This window comes from Bombus pyrosoma, linkage group LG1, assembly GCF_014825855.1.
Source record: "Bombus pyrosoma isolate SC7728 linkage group LG1, ASM1482585v1, whole genome shotgun sequence".
NCBI lineage: Eukaryota > Metazoa > Arthropoda > Insecta > Hymenoptera > Apidae > Bombus > Bombus pyrosoma.
Window position 1 is genome coordinate 14,630,082 of NC_057770.1, and position 24,624 is coordinate 14,654,705.

At 36.1% G+C, this 24,624-nt stretch overlaps 1 protein-coding gene across 1 annotated transcript in view; it reads left to right on the forward strand.

Annotated features, from left to right (window-relative positions):
- The window catches only part of LOC122566098, a 107,772-nt gene that overhangs the window by 11,982 nt on the left and 71,166 nt on the right, over positions 1–24,624 (forward strand). Inside the window, exons 2-4 of the mRNA XM_043722846.1 lie at positions 2,580–3,643; positions 13,814–13,911; positions 15,163–15,281. Of these exons, the coding sequence (XP_043578781.1) occupies positions 2,580–3,643; positions 13,814–13,911; positions 15,163–15,281 (1,281 nt within the window). The remainder of the gene's footprint in view (positions 1–2,579; positions 3,644–13,813; positions 13,912–15,162; positions 15,282–24,624) is intronic.

The following is a 24,624-nucleotide window of genomic DNA, read 5'->3' on the forward strand; positions in this document are numbered from 1 at the left end:
TCTTAAAATTTTTAATGCGTATCATTCAATCTGATGATATCAGTTATCAGGAAAATTCCGCATCGATCGCAAAATTTTAACGCTAGAAATACCACAGCAGTCAAAATGACTGGTTCTACAATTTTATAAATGTGTCAACCCTCGTTTAAGGGTCATGATCTCAGAATAATATCAAAAATGTACTACATGACATGGAATTGCTTCTGTGAGAAAGTAATAAATCAATAAATATACAAATATTCTATTATTACTTATTTTTTAAAGACCAGTCATTTTCACTGGTTTTTATAGAAATAGCTTCGTGTCAACTACCGATAGCTCTAGTGTTAATTCGCTATAAGAATGTTCAATACTGATTGTCCTAATCATCGTGTTCTAACCCCAACTATGGGGATCAGCGAGTAACTGCAACATAGAAATTCATCAACGATTCCAATGAAAAACTCTAAGATCCTTAATAAATGCACCTTGGTATGTCACCAACGAAACAATCCACCGCGACCTCAAGATACCCACAGTCAAAGAAGAAATATACAAGTTCAAAAGCAGATATAACATAAGTGTCAACAACCACCACAACCTAGTCACCCAACTACTTTTTTTTTTATTGTTTGATTTTAATTTTACAATTTGTCCAGTGGGACATTAGGTAAAATGTTATATCTTGTAAATACATAGCATGTGGATGGTTACCCCCAGCGGGGTACCATCTTTCCCAACTATTTGACACGACGAATCAGACCCGCAGACTAAAAAGAAAATACCCTTTAGATTGAAGCATTAAATTCAACTAAAATCAAACATAATATAAATTATTATAATCCAAGTTACTGTACCACGCCAAATGAAGTTACTTAAAATTCTCAAAGAGAATTGCTTGTAAATTGACGACCAAATAAAAAAAAGTGTTAGAAAAAAAATAAAGTTCCTTTTTTTTCAATTATTCATCTGAAATTTCTTTTTTTATTTTTTTGTTACTTCACGTGACAACGCCATCGATCTTAAAGCCATGGATAGAAGTTTTGCACTGTTGTTTATTGATGAATTAGATTAATCTTTTTATTACATTAAAATTCTTATATTTTATTTCAAAGTATATTCAAAAATATATAGTCTCCTTTTCATAGCAACACATTTCCTCACAGCGGTCTCTGTTCCCTTTTCTTATTCCTTTCTACTTGCCTAGAAAAATGTTGAGTATTGTGGATCTTGTTAACCGAAATAATGTTATAGGAACACTGAATTTACACTTGGAATTAATATTAGAATAATTATATATTTATTTTATGGACGATTTCTAAGATATTCATCGATACTCACCTGCACGCGTCTCACCACTTTCTTCCATACCCGACTGTTAACCGACTGAACTGTTTACATTCGTCTGTGTCTGAGACGCCACTCACATACACACACATCCACACACTGATACTCACATACAAGTATCTCTACTACGCATCTAACGTAGTCCAGCACATAAAATTATACATATCTCAATAAAAAATATACATATACGAATAATATGATATACGTATGTAGTATCGCGGATATAAGGCCTAGGAGTTAGCGGGTGAACCACATACAATGTCGCGAGGGCCGAGGCGTTTTTAAACCATAAACAATGTCCCGAGAGTCGAGGCGCCGATGGGCCCATCAATGTGTCGTCGGCCCTTCAAGTGAATAGTTTTATAGAAAAGGTCTACGTGGCTTTGGCCACGAGCGGTCGCGGAACACTTGTGTGGTGGGTCTACGGGAAGACAAAAGACATGCGAGAGCAGTGCAGTTTGAGTTGAAAAGTCGAAGACTGTGAATCGAGAAGTCAGAGAGTGCGAGTTGCGTTGTCGATATAGTGCTGCTAGCGTTGTCGAGAGAGTGTGGTCCGCGTGAGAGAGAACGTTGGATCCGTTGTGTCGAGAGTTGTCTAGATTGTAGCGTGTTATTGCGTTTAGTCCATATTAAACTACCATCGTTTTTCTGTCTATATTTGTACAATCCATTCATTGTAAATAAATCATAAACATCAGGATATAATAACAATATATTCCATTGAAGATACTACACGTATAATATGCGTAATACGAAAAATATATGTGGTTAACATGTGGCAAAAATATAATAACATTGACAAATTTTATCACGCGTTCGTTTAAAAATATCTATATATTAGGTCGTCCGGAAAGTTTCTTTCATTTCATAAAGAAATAATCGATGCACAACATTTTCCGTTATGTTATTTTATCGAATTTCGTATGATCCATTTTGTTCCATCAAAATAAAGATCACAACGTTCGACAGATTAGGTTTCATGTTTGTATAGAAATGCGCTGTTGTAAAAGACGGGTCTATAAAAGAAAGACACTTTTTGGACAACCTAATATTTCTCCTACCACCCTCCGACCTTCTACTCTCTTCGTCAATCGTTCAGTAGTAACCGATATACGAAATGTTTCAAGAATTGTATCAAATATCAAGAAATGTATCAAATGTTACAAGAATTACCCTCTCCCTCGCCCTTTTCCCATTTCCGCAAACGAAACGACTCTCTAGTGTAACTTGTCTGGTTCACTTCTTTGTCGCAGAAGCGGACAGCGGCGCCATCGAGCCCAGCATCAATCATTTCGGAGTGGACGAGGAGGACCATCGTATCCAAGAGGACGAAAGGATCGCGAACCAGACCGTCGCCAGCGATCTAACCGCGGTCGCGTTTCGAGTGCACGTCAACGATACTAACAACGAAACTCCAGTAACCAAAACTATCCACAGCTTCCCCACCGATCACGAGAACCTCGTGAACATGTCGCGAATGGACGAAGGTAGCGTCGTGGAATTGCAAAGGGATCAAAGTAACCTGTTGTCCGTCACAGTGTCGCAGAACGATGTTCACGAGCCACAACACAATCCATTGGGATCAGACGCAAAGTCGGCAGAGCGCAACAGTTCTGAAAACAAAGTGGAACACGCGAAGAATGATTTCGTCTCATCGACTCGACCGAATCGAGCAGAAATCGCGTCAAGTATCGTTCCTTTGGAGATCCGGTCGCCTGGTTCCAAGAATGACGACTACCTGCACGGCGTCCAGGTAGACGACGAGGGTCTGTCGAACGTGGTAGAGCACGAGGACGAGTTAATAGATGGTTCTAACGTGGACAAACCTCGCAGAGAAAACTCGATCTGGTTTACAACCGTGTCAATCCGTGAGACCATCGTCACGGAGGTGAAACCAATCGAGCAGAAGAACGTCGAGGACATCAGAGCGATCTCGTTCCAAGTACCTGCAATTGACAAAGAAGCAGAAGACGCGGACAAGCGACAACAGGATAACGAACAGTCAAGAAACGGCATGGAGTCAAGGAAGGATCAATCCAGGCCGATGAACAACCTGCTGTTGGCGGGTGGTAAGTCGACGAAGGCGTTTTACGAGATCAAACCGTCGATCAAAACCGAGATGGAGCCCGATCAGCTTAACCCTAGCAGCACTCAGCGACCCTTGCCCGGTAGGAAGTTTGTTCTACCCAGCGTCGACAGCGCCTTTGGCAAGTTCGGGCCTTACTTCGAGGACGGTGATCAGGAGATAAACATCACTGCCAGAATAGGCAGCACTATGCTGCTCGACTGCAAAATCGGCATGCTTGGTAACAAGGAGGTAATTTCCCTTTTTTCGTCCCCTGTTTTCCATTTTCTTTTTTGTGGTTATATAAATACAGTTTGTCTGAAGAATAATGGCTTCATATTTCTTATAAATTGTTGTGTAATTGCTATTCAGCAATATTTTTATCAATATCTTCAGGCTGTGTTTGCATATCAAAGTATGTTTTATGAGCACCAAACATTATTTGCTATCTAGGTATTATCGATTAAACAGATAGTATCTGTTAGTCTGTCTAATTTCTTTTACGTGTTAATGTACTTGCTCATTCTAGCAATTGTATATGAATTTTTTGATAAATAACAAGTATCATTGTGTCGTCTGATCCGACTCTCTGTAATCACTTCGTATACTCAAAATTCCAATGAACTCGTAGAGAAAACATTGCAACCGTACAAACAGACATAATATGGCAATGATATTCTCAAGTTCACTTCAAAAATATATGCCCAAAAATCTATTTATTTATTGCTCGACCGTTTATAATGTTATATCGATGTTGCAAAAACAGAGCTTGAATAAAATGAATGTTTAAATCTTTATGCATATTGAACGTTCGAATTAATGAATTAAAACAATATGTCCCATTACTTTTTAGACAGACTGTATATATTTTGTTACATACAGGAGAAACACGATAAACAAGGGAATCATTGATTTCTTTTTATTATCCCGTGATGAGATGCTTTTTCCGTAAAGACATAAATACGTAAAATTCACTTCTCCTTTTTCATTTTGCGTTTCGTTCTCCCCTTTCTTCTTTATAAGTATCACATATACATACATATATCTGACGTTTCATAAAGAAAGAAACTTAAAAAGGAAATACGATAAACAAGGGAAAACGTTGATTCAGCTTTATCGCCGCACGGTATGAAGCGATATTTCAGCGAAGATATAAAAAATATTTAAACTGACAAATAGAAAGAAATACGAATTTTTTTATTTCATATAAAAACATTTGATCATATTCGCTTTCACGTAGAATGTACGTTAGAAAATTCGATCGTCGATTCGCGGATACTTTTGGTTGCTTCTCTTTTTCATTTTGCTAGTAAACCAGAGTACGAAATGTTCCGCTTTGTCGTAGCGAGAATTTATCTATTTCGCGTCTCTCTGTCACTGTCGTTGCCCTTTGGGGTACCTTTATTATTCCGTTGCTTTTACGAGACGGCGACCGTAGCGGTGGCTGCTGATGCAACTTGCGAAATAGGATGGGCGATGTCATGATGAAAAACCGGCTGCAACGGTCTTGTTATATTTTTATGATCTCGGTGTCGCACGATAAAAAGGTCCCGCGATGATGAAGCGAGATGGAGTGGCGAGAACGTGGATCGATTTCGTGCCTTTGCGCTAGCTAAATTTCCCTTTCACAGCTCTATAACGTTCGTTGCATATAATTATAAAATCGAATAAAGAGGAAAATATGGTTATACCTAGAGCGCAGGTAGAAATGTTCCACTCGTTAGAATTTTCCTCGTGGTTTGTCCTTTTTATTTCTGTATTTCGTTAAGCCAGTAAAGATCAAGTGATAAAATAATGTATATAGATTGAGTAAACATAATGCTGTTGAAGTAGAATATCGAAATTTTATGCAAATGCATGTTGCAATTGAAGTAATGGAAATAATTCACATGTTGTTTTGTTAAGATAAAATAAATGTATAATAATAAATATTTTGTAGAAGATTGCACATAAATCCAATTGTTACAATTTCTAATGGTATGCAGTTAAAAATGGAAATAGATAAAGAACAAATGAAATGGAAATTACTTCATATCTTTTAGCGCTTTTCGAAATCGGTAATATTTTTTTGACAAAAAATCTCTTATTTTGTATTTTTTAGCGAAGCAACCGATGTTACAGGGACAGTGTAAAATGATTTTCATTGTCATTAAGAAAACGGTCATTTATTCCTATCTATTTATTACTTGTTTCAATTCTTAATTATTATTAATTATTAAAAAATTATGTGGGCTGTATGAGCAGGCGAATAAAGAATAAACCATCTGTACTTCGCCATCGATATTATATCAGGTTGTCCGAAGAGTTTCTTTCGTTTTATCAGGAAATAATAGACGCACAACGTTTTTTGGTTTATATTATTTTGTTGGCTTCAAAATTAACGAAAACAAATCCACACATGTAACCTTCACGCTGCGAAAACAAACCTGCTCTCAGGTGACCATTAACAGTGTTACAATTCCTAACGGGGATTCAGTCAGATATCTGAGCATGACTGGACAGGAGATTGACATGGAAACAACACATCATAGAGAAATCGAAGCAATTCAAGTCTAAACTCAAAAAATTCTACTGGCTCATTGACCAACGTTCCAACTTAAACACGCAGAGCAAAATAATGCTGTATAAAGCCATGTTAAAACCTGTTTGGACCTATGGGATCCAACTATGGGGAACAGCAATTCCAACATAGAAATTCTCCAACGATTCCAATGGAAAACTCTAAGATCCTTAATGGATTCATCTTGGTATGTTACCAACGAAACAATACATCGCGACCTCAAGATACCTATGGTTAAAGAAGAAATATCCAAATTCAGTAACAGATACAATATAAGAGTTAACAACCACCAAAACCCATTAGTTGCCCAATTACTTGACACGACGGATCAGATCCGCAGACTAAAAAGACAATACCCATTAAATTGAAGCATTAGGTTCAACTAGAATCAAACGTACTATAAACTCTTATAATCCAAGTTACTGTACCACACCAAAATAATTTACTTATAATTCTCAATGAGAATCGATTATAAAAAGTCTACCAAATAAAAAAAAAAGGACGTCAAGGAAAATGTTGTAAATATGCTGTAAGTTGGTACCAACACAGAAGAAGAAAAGAAAATATTGAGTGCACCCCCTATTACAGGAACACCGTTCAAAAGGAATGTTCGCCATATTTTTTAACAGAATTAGGAAATATATATTTTTCTTTTAATTTGGTAGACTATTTACAATCAATTCTCATTGAGAATTATAAGTAAATTATTTGGCGTGGTATTGTAACTTGGATTATAAGAGTTTATAGTATGTTTGATTCTAGTTGAATCTAATGCTTCAATCTAAATTATTTTGTATTTTGTATTGTCTTTAGTCTGTCTATTGTCTTTTTAATCTGCGGATCTGATCCGTCGTGTCAAGTAATTGGGTAACTAATGGGGATTAGGAAATATGAAAATAAACTCTTTAACTTCACGAGAATGTCGATTAAATCGACATCGACGAGCTGTTAAGTATAATAAAACTAGTAATAACGGGCACAGATACGAATATGAGATAGGGTTTACATCTCTTTTGACAATAACCGAAATGATTACATCTTCATCGTAAACCTGATCAACCATATTTGACATTATGTCTGATCTGCGAGAATGTTGTTTGACGTATGAACACGTCTATTTGATTCAATGCTGTTGAGATTTATCTCTGAATAGAGAGAGGAAATGCGTGGACGAATGTTAAGGAAGAAATATACAAGTTCAGTAACAGATATAATATAAGAGTTAACAACCACCATAACCTATTAGTTACCCAACTACTTGATACGACGGATCAGATCCGCAGACTAAAAAGAAAATACCCATTAAATTGAAGCATTAGATTCAACTAGAATCGAACGTACCATAAACTTTTATAATCCAAGTTACGATACCACGCCATAAGAAGTTACTTATAATTCTCAAAGAGAATTGCTTGTAAATAAACTACCAAATAAAAAAAAATTATTTTATCGAATTACGTACGATCCATTTTCTTCTGTTGAGATTAAACAGCGCGACATTTCACGGACTTGGTTTCACGTTTGTATGAAGGTGCACTGTTGTGAAAAACACGTTTTTGAAAGACACTTTTCGGACAACCTAATACTTTGACCAGTGATAGAGAAGGACATTTTTATAACTTAATAGCATGTCATATATCATTTTGCAAAGGAAGTAGGCTTATGGCCGAAAACGAATCCACAGAACGACGTTTCCTGCGATGCAAACATGAGTTGAAGATTATACTGAGAAACGCAATTTCAAAGCGCTCGCTCTGGTTGCTGCTTTGTAATCATATCGATATCAGTCCAGCGTTCACAGAGGAATCACTGAATTAAATGAAACTGATGAATAAGAAATTCCATGCCATTGCGAATAGTTAACAATGAACTTGAATTTGAGAAATTTTACAAACGGAACCGAGCAGTAGACTACTCCTGGAAGATGCAAAAGGTCTCATTCCGATAGCTCAATCCAATTCTGAATAATCGATAAACATGCATAAAAATTGGAATTTTGCAAAAAAATAGTTTACAAAAAGCAAACGCAATAAAATTTTGTAAATGCATCAGCGGGACAACATACCCTACGGGATGCAAAAGGAATCGTTTTGATTGGTCAAGCGGTTTCGAAGAAATCACCGAACATATTAATTTGAAAAAAAAAAAAATTGTTTACGATAACCAAATCGGAAAAATTTTTTTTAACCGGGCCAACCGGAAAACATACCCTACAACATGCATGATAAATCATCCCGGTTGGTCAAGCCATTTCGGAGAAATTATCGAACATACATAAAAAAAAAAAAAAATTAAAAATATGCATACATGCTCAAACATAAATATTTTCCTCCTTTTTCGAAGTTGGTATAGTGAAATGTTGCATTAATCCAACGCTCGTTTTTAATGGGTGACCGATTTTCAAAATTGGGGATGTACCGAAAATAGAATTTGGAATATAGAGCAACGATAACGGATTACGATCGTATGTTACGATCACAACTATTCGAATTTGTTCCACTATGTTAGGTTAGAAAGTGTTATAGAGATTCATACAAGAAGAAAGACAAAATAATAATAGAAAGCCGGACTATAATTCTTGCTATCTTTCAAGAACAACTATTTCACTATTATTGAAATATATGTTAGCGTATTCTTCTTGGAAAGACATTCTTGAAACAGTATCCTATTTATTTCGTTCTAGAATTCTTATGGAGTAGTCGGGAGCAGCACTTCCGGTGTCCTAGAAAACGTAGAAAGTTTCTGATTTCAAAAAGTCTAAAAAGTCTTGAAACACTCGGAATTTCATATCGCAAAGACCTTCGCATCCTAAATATTTTTCGCTAATGTTTCTCAAGAAATTTCGTGAAACTGGATGATTCTAATGTTAGGTTAGTGCATATGAAGTTTAATTTTTTCGAGTAAAACTTTAACCGAATTTCTTTAATATGGTTGATATTTGACAAAGAATACAATTTGGTATTTATAAATGTTTATGAACTTGTAAATAAATGAGTTATATAGATTCAAACTGTCAAACTCGAATTTCAAAGATACGAAGCTTCTCATGTGTTAAAGTAACAACTCAATTACTCAAAGAAATCTTGCGTTCTCGATCTCTACAAGCGTCTCAAAACATCTCTAAAAGTGTCGTTTGATCAGGAAACGATTGGAAAATGGAGTTGTGAGCGAGAACGATTACAATTGCAAACATGATTCGTTTGTATCTTCGCGGTGTAACTGGTCATAAAATGTAAACAACTTTTCGCATCGTAATCAGCTGAGGAAAAAGCAAGCAAAGCGAAAACGAGAAGATTAAACAGAAAGGAAAATGGAGGGACGGAAAAGGAGAGAAACGGTCGCTCAATATCTTAGATGAATTCATATTCCACAGAATACGTATTTCAAAGCCGATTCCGGCGACAATAACAGCCAACAGCGAAAAGAAGCATTGCCTATCGATACAACAGGAAAATATCGAGTGAATTTGTGCGATATTCAAGCCACTGTGGATCTAATAGGAAAAATTAATACCAGATCACCAATTTGGATTCAGAAACAAACACTCCACGATAGAGCAAATGCACAGGCTCATTAATGAAATAATACTAGCATTAGAAAACAAACAATACTGCACAATCCTCTTTATGGACATCGAGAAAAGATTTGACAAAATAAACCACGAAAGCCTGCTACATACAATCAGAAAACGATTCCCGGAGCAAATATACCAATTAATAAAATGCTACTTAAGCAGCAGAATCTTCGTAATAAAAATCAAGGACACATACTTTGTTATGTGTTGCTGGCATTTTCCATTTCTTCATTTGTTTGTTTATTAATTACGTACGGTGAAAATGTATTTCGTAGGTGCTTTGAAAATTCTTCTGCCTGCTCTTCGTTGCTTCTGGCCCGCGTGTTATCCATTTTTCTGATTACTGGGATTGATTTTATTGTTTTCTTAACTTTGTTAGTGACTTTCCATAGGGAGTAGTTGGCATTCTCATGCGCGGATAGTGATTCGATGAATTTTGAGGATTCGTTATTATAAAGTTCCCTTATTTTATTCTTTAATTCCTTTGTAAGTTTATTTAGGTTTTTCTTGTTTTCTCGTGTTCTCTGTTTTTGCCATTCTGCTTTCGCTTTTCTCTTTTCCCTGATTTTATCTAGGATGTGCTGTGGAATAATTTTTGATTGCCTGCTGTTTGATTCATAGGTGGTGGTTGCCCACGCTGCTTCCTGTATTATTTCTGTCAGAGTTGCTACTGCCTGCTCAATGTGTTCAGGTGTTTTCAACGGGATATTGCAGTTGGTTTTGTTTTCGATTAGCACTTTAAAAGTTTGCCAATTTGTGGTTTAAAAAATGGTTTAAAAAATCTCTCACATGACGACTAAAATGTGGCACCGTCTTGTTGGAAAATTAAACTTCCTCTAGTTCTCAGCGGTACATCTTCTAATAATTCTGGTAGTTTGTTTTGTAAGAAACCGAGATATGCCGCTGACGTTACATTTCCTTCGAAAAAATATGGCCCAATAATTAGATGTCCGATTATGCCAGCCCGGACGTGATAAAGTGCACGCGTACCGAGCGAAAATTCAAAGTCGATTTTCTCGAAAACAAAGCCTCAAACGAAAAATTTTTATTCTATATTTTCGACTTCTTTTTTTGCGTAGAATCACCCCCTTTCCGCTTGTACCACCAGTTACCAACCACCCTGTATATCAAATAAGATAATCAATGTCCTGTAATATTTTCAATTGCAGTAGAATTTATTCATACTGAAAAGTAATATTAGTTCAGCTCGTGTCTGCTCCTGAAAATATTCGTGTCTTTTTCTCACAATCCATTCCATAAATGTTTGAACAGCCGTTTGATTATTGAAAAACAGTTATTTTCTATACCATAAATTTTCAGATAAAAATTTCTTCCAAACGCTTTAGGCACTTCACTTTTACTTAGTCAAAGAGTAAATCTCCTATCTCTGTAACTTAATTCAGAATAAACGGAGATGAATGGAAAAAGCATATCAATTAGCTAGTCCAATTTACAGTATACCTTGTCAAAATATCATCTGCTATAATTCTGTTAAATATAAATCTTGCAAGAGTCACTTATGATTTGCCTTGGGCATAATAACCATTTATAACATCAAGTTAGAATAAGTCGCGTTACGTGGAATAGTGTCGAACACTTCTCTTTAAACTTGTGAAACCCTTGGAGAATCCGTATACATTATGAATTCCGCAATCGGAAACAGTCGTATTGTATTTCCTGAGCGCCATTTAAGCTCGTTTGCAGTCGATTAATTAACAAATCCCGTTTGAATTCCATAGGACATTTGCATAAAACGTTGTTCGTTTAATAGCGTATAATTTTACCGCGTTTTCACGTAAATGTAAACGGGAATGATAGCCACGGACCGATTATCGAGTGTGATTGGCTGGACAGGTTTGGCGCGATGTCAACGGGGGGTTGTTATTTGATCGATTGGCTCAGCCATACGCGGTACCATAAAATCGTATCTCTTTCAAAAGGAAACTTCCATCGTCAATGTTACTGTTTTACAATGGACTATAGACGATGGTCCATAAAAGGGTGAGACGTTTGGTATTTACCAAAAAGGTAACGCGAATCCATGTTCGAAAAAATGGTAAAAATGTTTTTACGCTTGAAACATTACCGTTTGAAGTTTGACATTATTTAATTTTAACATTTCAATTTAGCAGATTGAATTGAAAAATTGTATATCGAAATGTATATGTAAAAAATCTTGTCGAGGTCACTTTTCTCGAGGTCACCTTCCCCGTGGCTAGATGATTCTAAAATTTGCTTATCGTGCTACACGCGTCGCGAGGCACCATGTTATGGGGTCGTATACGTACATATTTCTTAACCCTTTCGTTTCGAAAGCCGCTTATCACGTTCGTCGCCACGTCACCCATATCTATGTGACAGGTATATTTCCGTGGGGGCCCGTCATCCAAGTATGGATGACGCCCTTCTTGTTCGAGCTAATTAAATATAGGATATTATACAGGGTGGTTGGTAACTGGTGGTACAAGCGGAAAGGGGGTGATTCTACGCGAAAAAAGAAGTCGAAAATATAGAATAGAAATTTTTCGTTTGAGGCTTTGTTTTCGAAAAAATCGACTTTGAATTTTCGTTCGGTACGCGTGCACTTTATCACGTCTCGTTATAACGGATCTCACTGTAGATCGTTGTCTCGATGGATATTATCGCAATTTAAGTTTTGTTTTTACCGTAACGGAAGATTCGGAATACATAATGAAATAATATGAAGTAATCATAAAGTTTATTATTACAAAAATTGCTAAAAATGTTGCCCATTCTGCCGAACACATAGTTCTGCTCTTCTAATTAAATTTCTATAAACACTTTCTAACATATTCGATTGTTTTAAAGTATGAAAGGCTACAATAATCTTTTCTTTCAATTCCAACTTGCGATTTCTTCAGAATAGACAATTGATTTAATATGGCTCCAACAAACGAACTTAAACTGCGATAATATCCATCGACATATAGAATGAGCAAATACTGTTTACTAATATCTTGTACACGTTTCAACAATATATTCTGCACGTTTTGCTTACGACGAAATAACGAATGCGAATAGTTTGTTGAAATAAAGGGAGCCTCGTTATAATATGTCGCTATCAACTGTTACCAAGGCGCCACGGTGGTCACGCGTGACCACCAATAAGGTAAACGGTCCATTGAGGGAGAATGTTGTCTTACATCGTCAATTTATTATTATTTTGCCATTATATACTTTGAATAATAAAAATACTGGCGTCCTGAGCGAAACACGTGATTTCGGCGTGGCAGTCAAAGTGTTAATTTGTTTCAATCTTCGTCGTACTGTCGAATAATATTCGCGATTCGTTTTAAACTTTCCAAATTTATAGAAAATCGCCCATTAGCAGTAACATAATATGTAATAAAGAAAATTATTTAGCAGCAGTTTCGTTACTGTAATGTAGAATTACTAACAAATAACGTGATTGTTAAAAATTAATACATCGACACTCCATTGATTTCCTAGAAAAATAATTTGAAGTGTCTGTATTTAAAGGGTACATAGATTGGTAATGGAACTGAACTGAAAGACAGGCATTAAAAATTAATTAAAATGTCCTCTTTTTATGCTAATAACAATCATAGTTACTTATTCGTAGATTTGTTGTCCATCCAGCCAGAGATAGACTACGATGATTATTTACAACTGCGAAAAATAACAGAATAAGAAATTAAACAAATGATCCTCACGTAAAATTATTAAACGCTTTGATTTCCCTTTAGCACTGTCAAAGTACTAACTCATGACTGATCAACAATGTGTTAACTAATAAGACGTGAATATTTGATTTGGATCTTTCAAAGTGTGGAATATTTGAATTAAAAGATTCTACTTAGACTTAAACAATTACTCGTCAAACTCGATAACGCTTCATCAAGTTTTCGTATTCCTGTATTATGACACTCGTCACGTACGATATAAAACAGAGTTCCCAGTTAGGGGATAGGTAAATGGAACAAAAAAAGATAGTCGTGTCACAGAAGGTTGGTTGAAAAGACGGGCGAGGGGAACGAGAATCGTAAGCCGGTCTTTCTCGAACGCTTAGCGTGAAATTGCACGGCGTATTCATTCGCGAACGATTCAGCTCTCAGGAGAGAAGGGGCTTCCCGATTCCTTGTCGTGAAATGATTAACTTTCGACGAGATTCCGCTTAATTCCACGGCTGTCTGTTAGAAACAATGCGAAGCTTCTTTTTCTCTCGGGAAAACCGGGCTATTCCTTTGCTGAGAAATCCGTGATTTATGAGGCAATAACGAAAGATATTTCCTGCGTCGCGATTCAGGTGACGTGGGTGCAGCAGCCAAGCAAGGACTCGTTTCGACTACTCACGGTCGGTAGGATCCTGTACAGTGCGGATCAGCGGATCAGCCTCAACTTCCGGTAAGTGAAATCAACAAAATACGAGAGATATTTAGATAGACATGATGACTTGATAATTAGGACATGAAAATTGACATTGGTCGACATTGGAAGTATGGCAAAATTGTAATATACATAGTTTGAAGAGGACCGGTGCAAGGCAGGTTCAACGCGTTAGCCAGAACCCGGCCCCGCGGTCTACGAAAATTACCCAATTAAAAAACATCGATTTTCATTAACTTTACCATTAACAGATGCAAGACATTGTTTTAGTAGCGATGATTCAGTTTAAAGGAGTGACAAAAATCATCAAAGTTCAGTGTAACTCCATAAAGTCCTCATATCCTGGAAACTATTTTAAATAAAAAATCCAGGCGCTTTCAGAGAAATGTACTTTTTAGAGAAATTAAACTACATGAATAGTTTTTTGCAAAAGTCATACATGATTACAGATTTTGTACTTTCATTGAATCTTTTGCCCCTTGAGAGCGAATTATGGATGCGAAAAAATGTTACTTTGATTTGTTTAAAAAACTGCTTGTAAAAAATATATAATATGTAACAGCATTTGTAAATAAATAATTCCTCGTTGTAAAATTTAAGTGTAGGATTTGAATGTGTATTCAGGCCCCGCAGAAGGTCACGCCGGCCTTGAGTCTGAACCTGTCAAAGAACAAATTCATATAATAAGAGTTCGTTGAGTTTCTCCAGTATTTTCCATTTTCCATATAATAATAATAGTTCGTGTTGACATAAGCGTGTTGAATCGGCAGAATTCATTTTATTAAACAGTTAACCGGAATTTTAGTAAAATAACTAAATGTTATAATTGAATCTGTATTTGAAAATTTGTATCTCAGCTCAAATCTAAAAATTTGATCTTTAAAAGTTATATTATACATTTTCGCTATAAATTATTTCATAAACAAAAGTCAAATTAATTGCATCGACAAACTGAGGAAAAATTGTACGCGTTGAAAGTATAAAAATTGTCATGTGAGATATCTATTTTAGGAGAACAGGAATATTTTGCATTCGTATAGAAAGAAGACAAAATTTCTACGATTTCGTGACAGTCAAAACGTGATGGAACTCATTACTAGCATATAGATAGAAATTTCTATTTTCATCGATTTCCGTGTCACGAAATGCTATAAAGTCGTGTAGCCCGATATTTCTCGCTTTTATAGGTACGCTATAAAAGTCGAATACATGTAAAAATCGCATAACGATATATGAACGAATGAAGTTTTCCATTTTTTGATCTCACAGATACCCGAGCAATTGGAGATTACAAATCCAGTACGCAACTACGCGGGATTCCGGCTTATACAAGTGTCAAGTTGCAACGCATCCGCCGCTGGTTAAAACGATTAACGTCGTCGTCACGGGTGAGTGATCCTTTGAAATTGTATCGGCGATTAACCGCCATTGTTTTGCTTTAAAATTTCCTTTCTCGTGTGTATGGCGTGAGACAATACGCTGTTAAATTGTATCGTCAACAGAACATTGATAAAAAGAAATGACACAAAGTGCTAGAATATTTTTCATCTACTCTATTCTATTCTATTCTATTCTATCATATTATGATCATCTCCCGTAATATACTGAATTAAATGAAAGAGAAGATAGACTGGACCAAACATTTTGCCAAGCTACTCTTCCTCTAAACATAAACACCTTTTCCAATAAAGGAAAATCTTTTCATAAAACCTTCCTGGTGAACCCTCCACAGGGTTCTTCCCATCTTCTTCCATGAATCTTCCCCAAATAACTGCAATATAATTAAGACTCTTCTAGAGATCCAAAGAGCCCCATCCAATGTACTTCCTGTATCCACTTACCCCATCCATTCGCCATGTAATCTCCAAGAAAACAATCGAAAGGTAAAAGTAAACAAAACCACGTGCTCTCGATTCTATTCTCGTAGCAACGAGATGAAGGAAAGCATTCTTCCTCTCATCATCTTGTTTTATTTTACCCCACGATTCATAACGAAGGGTTGCAGGAGAGCATCCTATCCACGTTAACCAATTAAGAAGCAACGCGTTCAACGCAACATTTCATTCACAATTTTTACCAAACAATTTACCTTATTAAAATTTGTTCATTAACATCGTAATTATGAAAAGAAACTCGCTCGATACTTTTTTCGACACTGCTTCTTCCACCTGGATTTTACAATTTTATAAAATTCATCCATTTGCACTAGAAAGACGTGCCACGCACGTCGAGGTGCTTTTCTTCCAAAATCGCCAGCGACGTGTATACCACATCGATAGGAAATTGTCGCAGAAATAAAAATGACGTGCGCTGCACGTTGGCTAACAGTCAGATCGTTCGTTTGTCGAGCTACAGTTCCAGAGTGCACGACGTCACACAGAGTCATCGATATCTTGGAAATATTTCAGAATAGATTATTAATAAATAAAAGGCTATTGTTGCCGTGAGTATTTATTCATATCCGTGTAAAATTCTTTATGTAAGACCATACCAACACGTTGAGGCGTTGTAATTAAAATTGAAAGATTTGTACGGTGAAACTCGAAAGGAAATAGATATTCTGGCCTTCGAATTAGGAACAGTCGAAACTTTTAGTGTCATTTTCATTTTTTACTTAATAAAACTGGGACCAAACTTTATCACAACAGAATTTTTTTGAATAATGTAACCAATAATTTGTGTTAATGACTCCTCTGATTTTATTAAACATCACGAACTTTCTTGTCACTTGACACTATTTTTCGATAAAGGGGACTCTAATCTCAATTTTCTCGGAAGCTAAGCCGAGAATGAAAAAGTTTTATACTATATACTATTCTTATTTTTCCACAAGGAATCACGTCGTGCCCACTTTTACTTACTACTCGGTCAGATCCTGTATATATGACTATTTACAATACTGCACTGTACTGCGTTGTATTTAATAGATAATAATATTAGAAGTCGATTTGTCACTCCTGACATAGCATTGTAGGTAGAAACAAAATATTTACATGTGATCTTGTAATGCTGTAATATTAAAAGCCAACCTGTCACCCCTAACATAGCGTTGTAGTTAGAAACAAAATATTTACATTTGATCCTGTAATTCTGTAATATTAGAAGCCAACTTGTCACCCCTAACATAGCATTGTAGGTAGAAAAAAAATATTTACATGTGATCCTGTAATTCTGTAATATTAGAAGCCAACCTGTCACCCCTAACATAGCGTTGTAGTTAGAAACAAAATATTTACATGTGATCCTGTAATGCTGTAATATTAAAAGCCAACCTGTCACTCCTAAGATAGCGTTGTAGTTAGAAACAAAATATTTACATTTGATCCTGTAATTCTGTAATATTAGAAGCCAATTTGTCACCCCTAACATAGCATTATAGTTAGAAAAAAAATATTTACATGTGATCCTGTAATTTTGTAATATTAGAAGCCAATTTTCACCCCTAACATAGCGTTGTAGTTAGAAGAAAATATTTACATGTGATCTTGTAATTCTGTTATGAAAAATGCTCCTTTTTTTAAAGAATCATATACAGACTCTTTTAGAGAAGAATTCTTCAGAGTAATCTATAAAAGAACTGTACAAAAAATATCAAAGCTCAGACGATTGAATTTTAGGACAGCAGATAATCGACGTGTTACCTTAGAGTGCACTTATTTAAGTGTTTGATTTGATTAACACTAAAACTATCACACCAGTCAAATTGACTGGTTTTACAATTTTATTTTAAAATTCTTACTTCATGTTATATTTTCTCCGCAGTGATGACTTTCGCAACGATAACTAAAAGAATAATATAATGAATTTTATTTTTTTTTTTATGTATTCAAGCTGAAAATAATTTTGTACCAAGGCTACTTATAGCAATGCCAGTCAAAATGTAAAAGGGTCCTGCAATCTGTTTATCGAACCCCAATTGACCAGTTTCCTCGTTTTGTACAATTTCTCACACGTTTTTTAAATTTTTACTGCGTATCATTCGATATGATGATATCAGTTATCAGGAAAATTCCGGATCGATAGCTAGATCGCTAGATACTGACACTAAAAATACCACACCAGTCAAAATAACTGGTTCTACAATTTTACAAATGTATCAACCCTCGTTTAGGGATCATGGTCCCAGATGGATTAATAATACCAAAAATGTACTACATAACAATTCTTCTTTAAGAAAGCAATAAAATTATAGTTAATTATTACCTAATCTTTAGTGGGTTTCGATAAAGGGTAAAAAAGGACGAGGGAGGGAAAGAAACTTGACCGAGTCGGAAGAATGGTTCTCAGTTTCCGAGCGACATTCGAGACGAAGAAAGGGACGTAGCAGGTCACACAAAGGAGCAAAGGGTTACAGAGCAGGTTTCGCGTGACCCAATCCCCTTACGTCGCCAATTCGGTGCAATGGAAACCCGCATTTCGTCGGCTAAAGCGCCTCGTGGCCGGTAATCTGATCTGATCCGAAGAGGGGCCTGGTCGGTGAACAAAAGCCGCCGTAAGGACGAAGTAGGGCAGAACAAACCCGGATAGACTGACATTGTTACACGACTCCTTCTCCTCCCTTTTCTCTGTCTTCGTTCGACCATCTGGCGTCCCTGTTGCTCTTCCTAAATCGTCAAGCCCGACGTTTTGTCGTATCGCTGAAATTTCTTTGACCTCTCTTGCTCCAGGAACGATCTTTTTGGCCCTCGTGGGTATCTATACGGAAGAAATATCTAACACGGGGTGAAATCGATATGGGACACGCTCGTTGACTCATCTCGATCAAATGAGTTTCACAGGAAACGATTTGTATGGGGATGATTGATAGGGCTTTTCTGATGGAACATAGTTTCGCGAACGATGCCATAGATCGAACCTCTTAATTTAGCAGGAACCAGGGGAAGAGCTTTTTTTTTTATTTGGTAGAATTTTTACAATCAATTCTCATTGAGAATTATAAGCAAATTATTTGGCGTGGTACTGTAACTTGGATTATGGGAGTTTATAGTATGTTTGATTCTAGTTGAATCTAATGCTTAAATCTAAAAGGTAATGTCTGTGGAAAGAGTTCTCACGGAGACTTTTTTGGTCATCTTGTTCTGTGTAAATTTTATCTTTCTTTAGGATTTCTGTCTGTCAAATTTCTATATCTCTTAACACGTTGATTGCCACGCGCGTTTTCAATGAAATCTCCTTCAGGCCACGCGTACTGCAGTACCAAGCGTTCTATGCTAGGTGCTTCCATCGATATTTGAGTAATGCGAGTGGCTCAAGCTATGGTCTCAAGAATGATCTCTCGCTTCGTTTGCTCGCAACATTAAAACCACTAGCTGTTGTCGAATATAATGAAGGAAAGTGTGGTATAGATTATTCCGACCAAATGGTTTCTTATGCCACCACAATTAGAAAAGGAATCAAATGGTACAGAAAACTTGGCGTTCAACTCCTTCTGGGAATTTCTGTTGTAAACGCTTTGACGGTTTACAAAATTGCAACAAGGAAGAATATAAATATTAGAATATTTGGAGAATTATTAGTTGCAAAATTATTAGGATTGTTTGAAAAGACAAGAAATCCTTGTCTTCGACGGAGTCAGCATAATATCGCCTTTCGGAAAAATGATTGCGGAAGAAGCATTAGACGCGCATGCAAACTATGTTATGCAAATAAAAGACGTCGAATGGATCGAACAAAGACACGAAAGAATTTGAAGAAAACAACAACTTATTGTCCAAATTGTCGCGACCAACTTCAGCTATATATAGAATGCTTTAAAGTTTTACATTCTAAATAATTTTTTTAACAAAACATTTTCGTATTACTTTCATAACAATTCAATAGCTTTATTATTTACTCTGGAATATCTTCTCAAATACCTACGACGATCCTTCGAGAGTAGTCAAATAAGTGTCACCCGAATACGGGTGACGCAGTCCTACCGGAAATTTTGCTGACACCCGAATACGGGTGTCGTGGCAGTCAACGTGTTAAGAGATAATATTCATTGAATTTGGGATTATATAAAATACTGCAATACATACTTTAATAATTAAATTCCATCGTTTTATTAATTAATGTACTCTTTCAGGAGCTTTGATGGTTTATATGTTTGTTCCTATTAATTTAAATTTAATATTTTATCGCCTTCTACTTTAATAATAACTTACGATTCATTGTATTTCTATTCTATTATATTTTTATATGTCGAAGAAGTATTTGAAGTTTGGGCGTCCGATGAACCTTCACTCGAATTGACCATCGTGGTTATGTATTCTAGCTGATCGTTATTGGTACCGAGGCGATGATTACAAGAGGTTACAGTTAATGACGGCAGTCGGACGAACGACAGGTCGATGATAATGAATTTAGGTTCGATACGAATCCACGGCCACGGGAAGACGAATCCGATATGATCCACGATCATGGTGTGACTCCACGTACTAGTCGCAAGGACTCTCTCAATAAGTTTTTTTTCTTTTTTATTATTTAATTGCAATTTTACAATTTGTCCAGAGGGACATTAGGTAAAATATTATATCTTAAATATACATAGCATGTGGATGGTTACCCCCAGCGGGGTACCGTCTTCGTGTTTGTTAGGTTTTATCCTTTGTGAGATCTGCTGGGTGTTTCCTTTTCAGTCTTCTTCCTATGCATGTTGTGTTGATCCTTTCCGCAGTTAGCCGGTTCGGGTGTGTTACTATTCTTTCTTTGTATTTTTCTGCGTGTCTGCTAATTACTTCTTTGACCGTTGGTATTCCCAGGTCCTTCTGTATGTCCTCGTTTCTAATGTACCATAGGGCGTTTACTATTGTTCTAAGAATTTTAGCTTGTATTGTCTCTATTTTATTTATATGGCTCATTGCTGCTGTCCCCTATAGTAGTATTCCGCACGTCCAGATTGGTTTTATGATCGTTTTGTATATTTTTAATTTATTTTCTATGCTTAATTTGGATTTTCGTATTGGGGGTTTTGCTAATCAGTCCAAAAGAAAGGCCCCGATGTCCTTTCATCTTCGACATATATATTATATATTTGTTATAAAATCTGAATCCTTGAATACCTGGCGAATTTCATAAATTTGGTATGGAAATAATATCTTTACAAAACGATAGAAAATGAGAGAAGATTTTATCACTTATTTAGAGAATGAAACAAAATCGCACCGTAACAGAAAATAAACGAATCAGGTCAATTTCGGATAGCGAAATAAGTTTGGCACCGAGCACAGCTGCACTTTCCGTGTTCCTCAAAATTGCGTATTTGTCACGTTAAAACAATAGTTACGTGAAGATGACTTCTGGAACATGTACGAAGCCCATAGACGGGTAGAAACATCCCGTTGTCCAGTAATCGATCATCGATGCGATTAATACGATGATTGATACACGTTCATCGTGACCCCTTTGTTAGCTGGCCGAAGGCTGCGACAATATTTGCTACGACCGTGTGACGATGCCTGTTTTCGCTAAAGGACCGGATTTATTAAATTCTTTATTACATCGCTAGTTCTTTATTGAGAATTCCCAAGGGTTGCAACGAAGCCGTTTTTGTCTTATTCGTTGTCTCTTTTCTGGGACATCGTTCGATGAAAGAAAAGATCGTGTCTGTGCGTTACAGATGACTATAATAGTAAAAAGTTTCATATTAAAAATAACTCACAATTACGTGAGAAGTGTTTCGAAATTGTGTGTTAATCAATAAACATTTTAGTCTTTTCGATTCAGGTAAATAAGGCAGCCAAAAGCACATCAGTCAGGGGAACACTGTTTATTTTAACACGTTGACGCCGGCGACGATATTCAGCGTTTTCTCTGTGAGGCGGCGCAGGGTCAGATTATACTGTTCAACACGATTTTTGCGACGAGCTGAAAAAAGGAATCTGAAACCAGTTTTTGTCCATCACCCTCAGTCGTTGAAAAAATCGATTTTGAAAAAAATCGCAATTTTTCAACTTTGACCTCAATTTATAGCAAAATTACAAAAGCTATACGATTCCTGTTGGGTTCTGTGAATTCCATGGACTTCAACTAATATTAGGTTGTCCGAAAAGTTTCTTTCCTTTCACAAGGAAACGAAAGACGCACAACATTTTTGTTTTATATTCTTTTGATCCATTCTGTTTTATCTTACAATTTACATCGTCTGATCTATTTTGCATTACGTGGAGTATATTAATACGTGTAATAAAATATAATATAAAAATGTTTCGCATCTACTGTTTCCTTCTAAAACGAAAGAAACTTTCCAAACAACCTAATACATTGATATACAATAGTTCGGCAATATCAATTTGCATATTATTGAGATATGTATTATTTTGTGTGCTAGTCTAGACTGGCCGCGTTGTAGTGACACACATACGCGAATATGAGCGTGTGGAAGTATGTATGTGTGCTGCGTCTCGAAAAACAGATTTTTCTTTTTAGTTACTAGTATTTTACGAACAATTCTCGCATTGAGAATTTTAATTAATTTTCTCTGGCGTGACGCAGTGACATGGCTAATTATTTATAATAAATTAATACAACAGATGAATGTAACTGTTCCGTTGGCAGTCTGGTGTGGAAGATGCTGAGACAAAGAAATTGCTGAGACGCGTGCAAATATATATCGACGAAGATCCTGGAAATCATTTATTAAATAAATTTGTAACTATTTTAATTTGAATTCTAAGTGTAACCTTAGTGTTCCTTTACTTTTATTTCGGCAATTAACCCATCTGCATCATGGCTCTACTTAAGAGGACTGGTCCCTATAACCGCGCGCGGTCGGACCTATGTGTAGTAAATGACATCCGAATTCTTCATGGACTTTACCGAAAATTTACTGCTCAAAACGATTGGTAGACAATGTTACTTAGCAAACATCGCATCTTACATTCTTTATAACAGAGGAAAAAAGAAAAAATTGTTTATTTAAAAAAATAAGAAATAAGAAATTAAATCATATTATTTCTCGTGGAATTCTTTAAAATAGTCAGTACAATAAACTGATATAGGCGAGATGCTGCCAAACGTGAACTCTCATATCTGAAGAATACTTTTTTTTTTATTTACTAGTATTTTACGATTAATTCTCGCATTGAGAATTTTAAGTAATTTTCTCTGGCGTGGCACAGTGACACGGCTAATTATTTATAATAAATTAATACTTATTATAGATAAGTATAATTTGTAAATAAGTATTATAAATAAGTAAATCTTATTTAATATAAATATCTAGTTAAATCTTGTGCTTAGGTCTAGCGGGTAGTGTTGGATGTGCGAATATGACCAAGAATAACTTGAAACTGATCACGATACGAATATATCACAAGCCTTGTCTGTGCTATTTGTGGTGGGGCAAATTACAAACCACGACCGTCGTACCACGAGCGTAATATTTACCATTGACCCGATCATCGTACTACACAAGTCGTGCGAATGGCTGGAAGGCTGCGCGAGCTTGTTTACGTTTTCGGCCCAAAATTTTCGAACGTAAATCGTAGGTTAAGAGGTTAAGATACCCACAATTAAAGAAGAAATATCCAAATTCAGTAACAGATATAATACAAGAGTTAACGACCACCAATACCCATTAGTTACCCAATTACTTGACACGACGGATCAGATCCGCAGACTAAAAAGACAATACCCTTTAGATTTAATAAACATTAGATTCAACTAGAATCAAACATACTGCAAACTCTCATAATCCAAGTTACAGTACCACGCCAAAATAATTCACATATGATTCTCTAGAACATATCACAAAAATAGAAAAGTGGCTGCAAGTTAAACAAATAAAAGCAAACCCCAACAAATGCAACTATATTACATTCACACTGCGAAAACAGATGCCACCAAACGTCCTACTGAACGGCACGCACATAACACAAACAAGACAAGTCAAATACTTAGGACTCCACATAGATGCACAACTCACATGGAAACAGCATATTAAATCAGTAATACACAAAATACAGACAACAAGGAGACACATGCATTGGCTAACAAGTCGAACATCCAAATTAAGCATACAAAATAAATTAAAAATATACAAAACGATCATAAAACCAATCTGGACGTGCGGAATACCACTATGGGGGACAGCAGCAATTAGCCGTATAAACAAAATAGAGACAATACAAGCTAAAATTCTTAGAGCAATAGTAAACGCCCCATGGTACGTTAGAAATGAGGACATACGAAAGGACCTGGGAATACCAACGGTCAAAGAAGTAATTAGCAGACACGCAGAAAAATACAAAGAAAGAATAGTAACACACCTAAACCGGCTGGCTGCGGAAACAATCAACACAAGCATAGAAAGAAGACTGAAAAGGAAATACCCAGCAGATCTCACAAAGAATATAACCTACGAAGAATATAAAGACGAAGATGGTACCCCGCTGGGGATAACCACCCACACGATAATCAAACAGCTAAAAAATGTCACCAAATGTTCAAATTGGACAAATTGTGAATGTAAATTATTAAATAAAAAAAACATATAATTTTCAATGAGAATTTATTGTAAAAAGCCTACCAAATAAAAAGAAAAAAAGGACGTAGTTTAAGTTTTAGTCGTAAATTACGTTGAGTGCGAGCGACAATTTCGTCGAACCCCCCACGAACGATTTCCAGGCGCCCTGGCACTCGAAGCCTAAGTAACGTGCTGTACGGAGAAAATCTCTAAGGTGCGAATTGACGGGGTAGAGTTTTGTTTTCAGAACCCCCGAAGAAAGATATACTGCCGGGCTAAGTGGG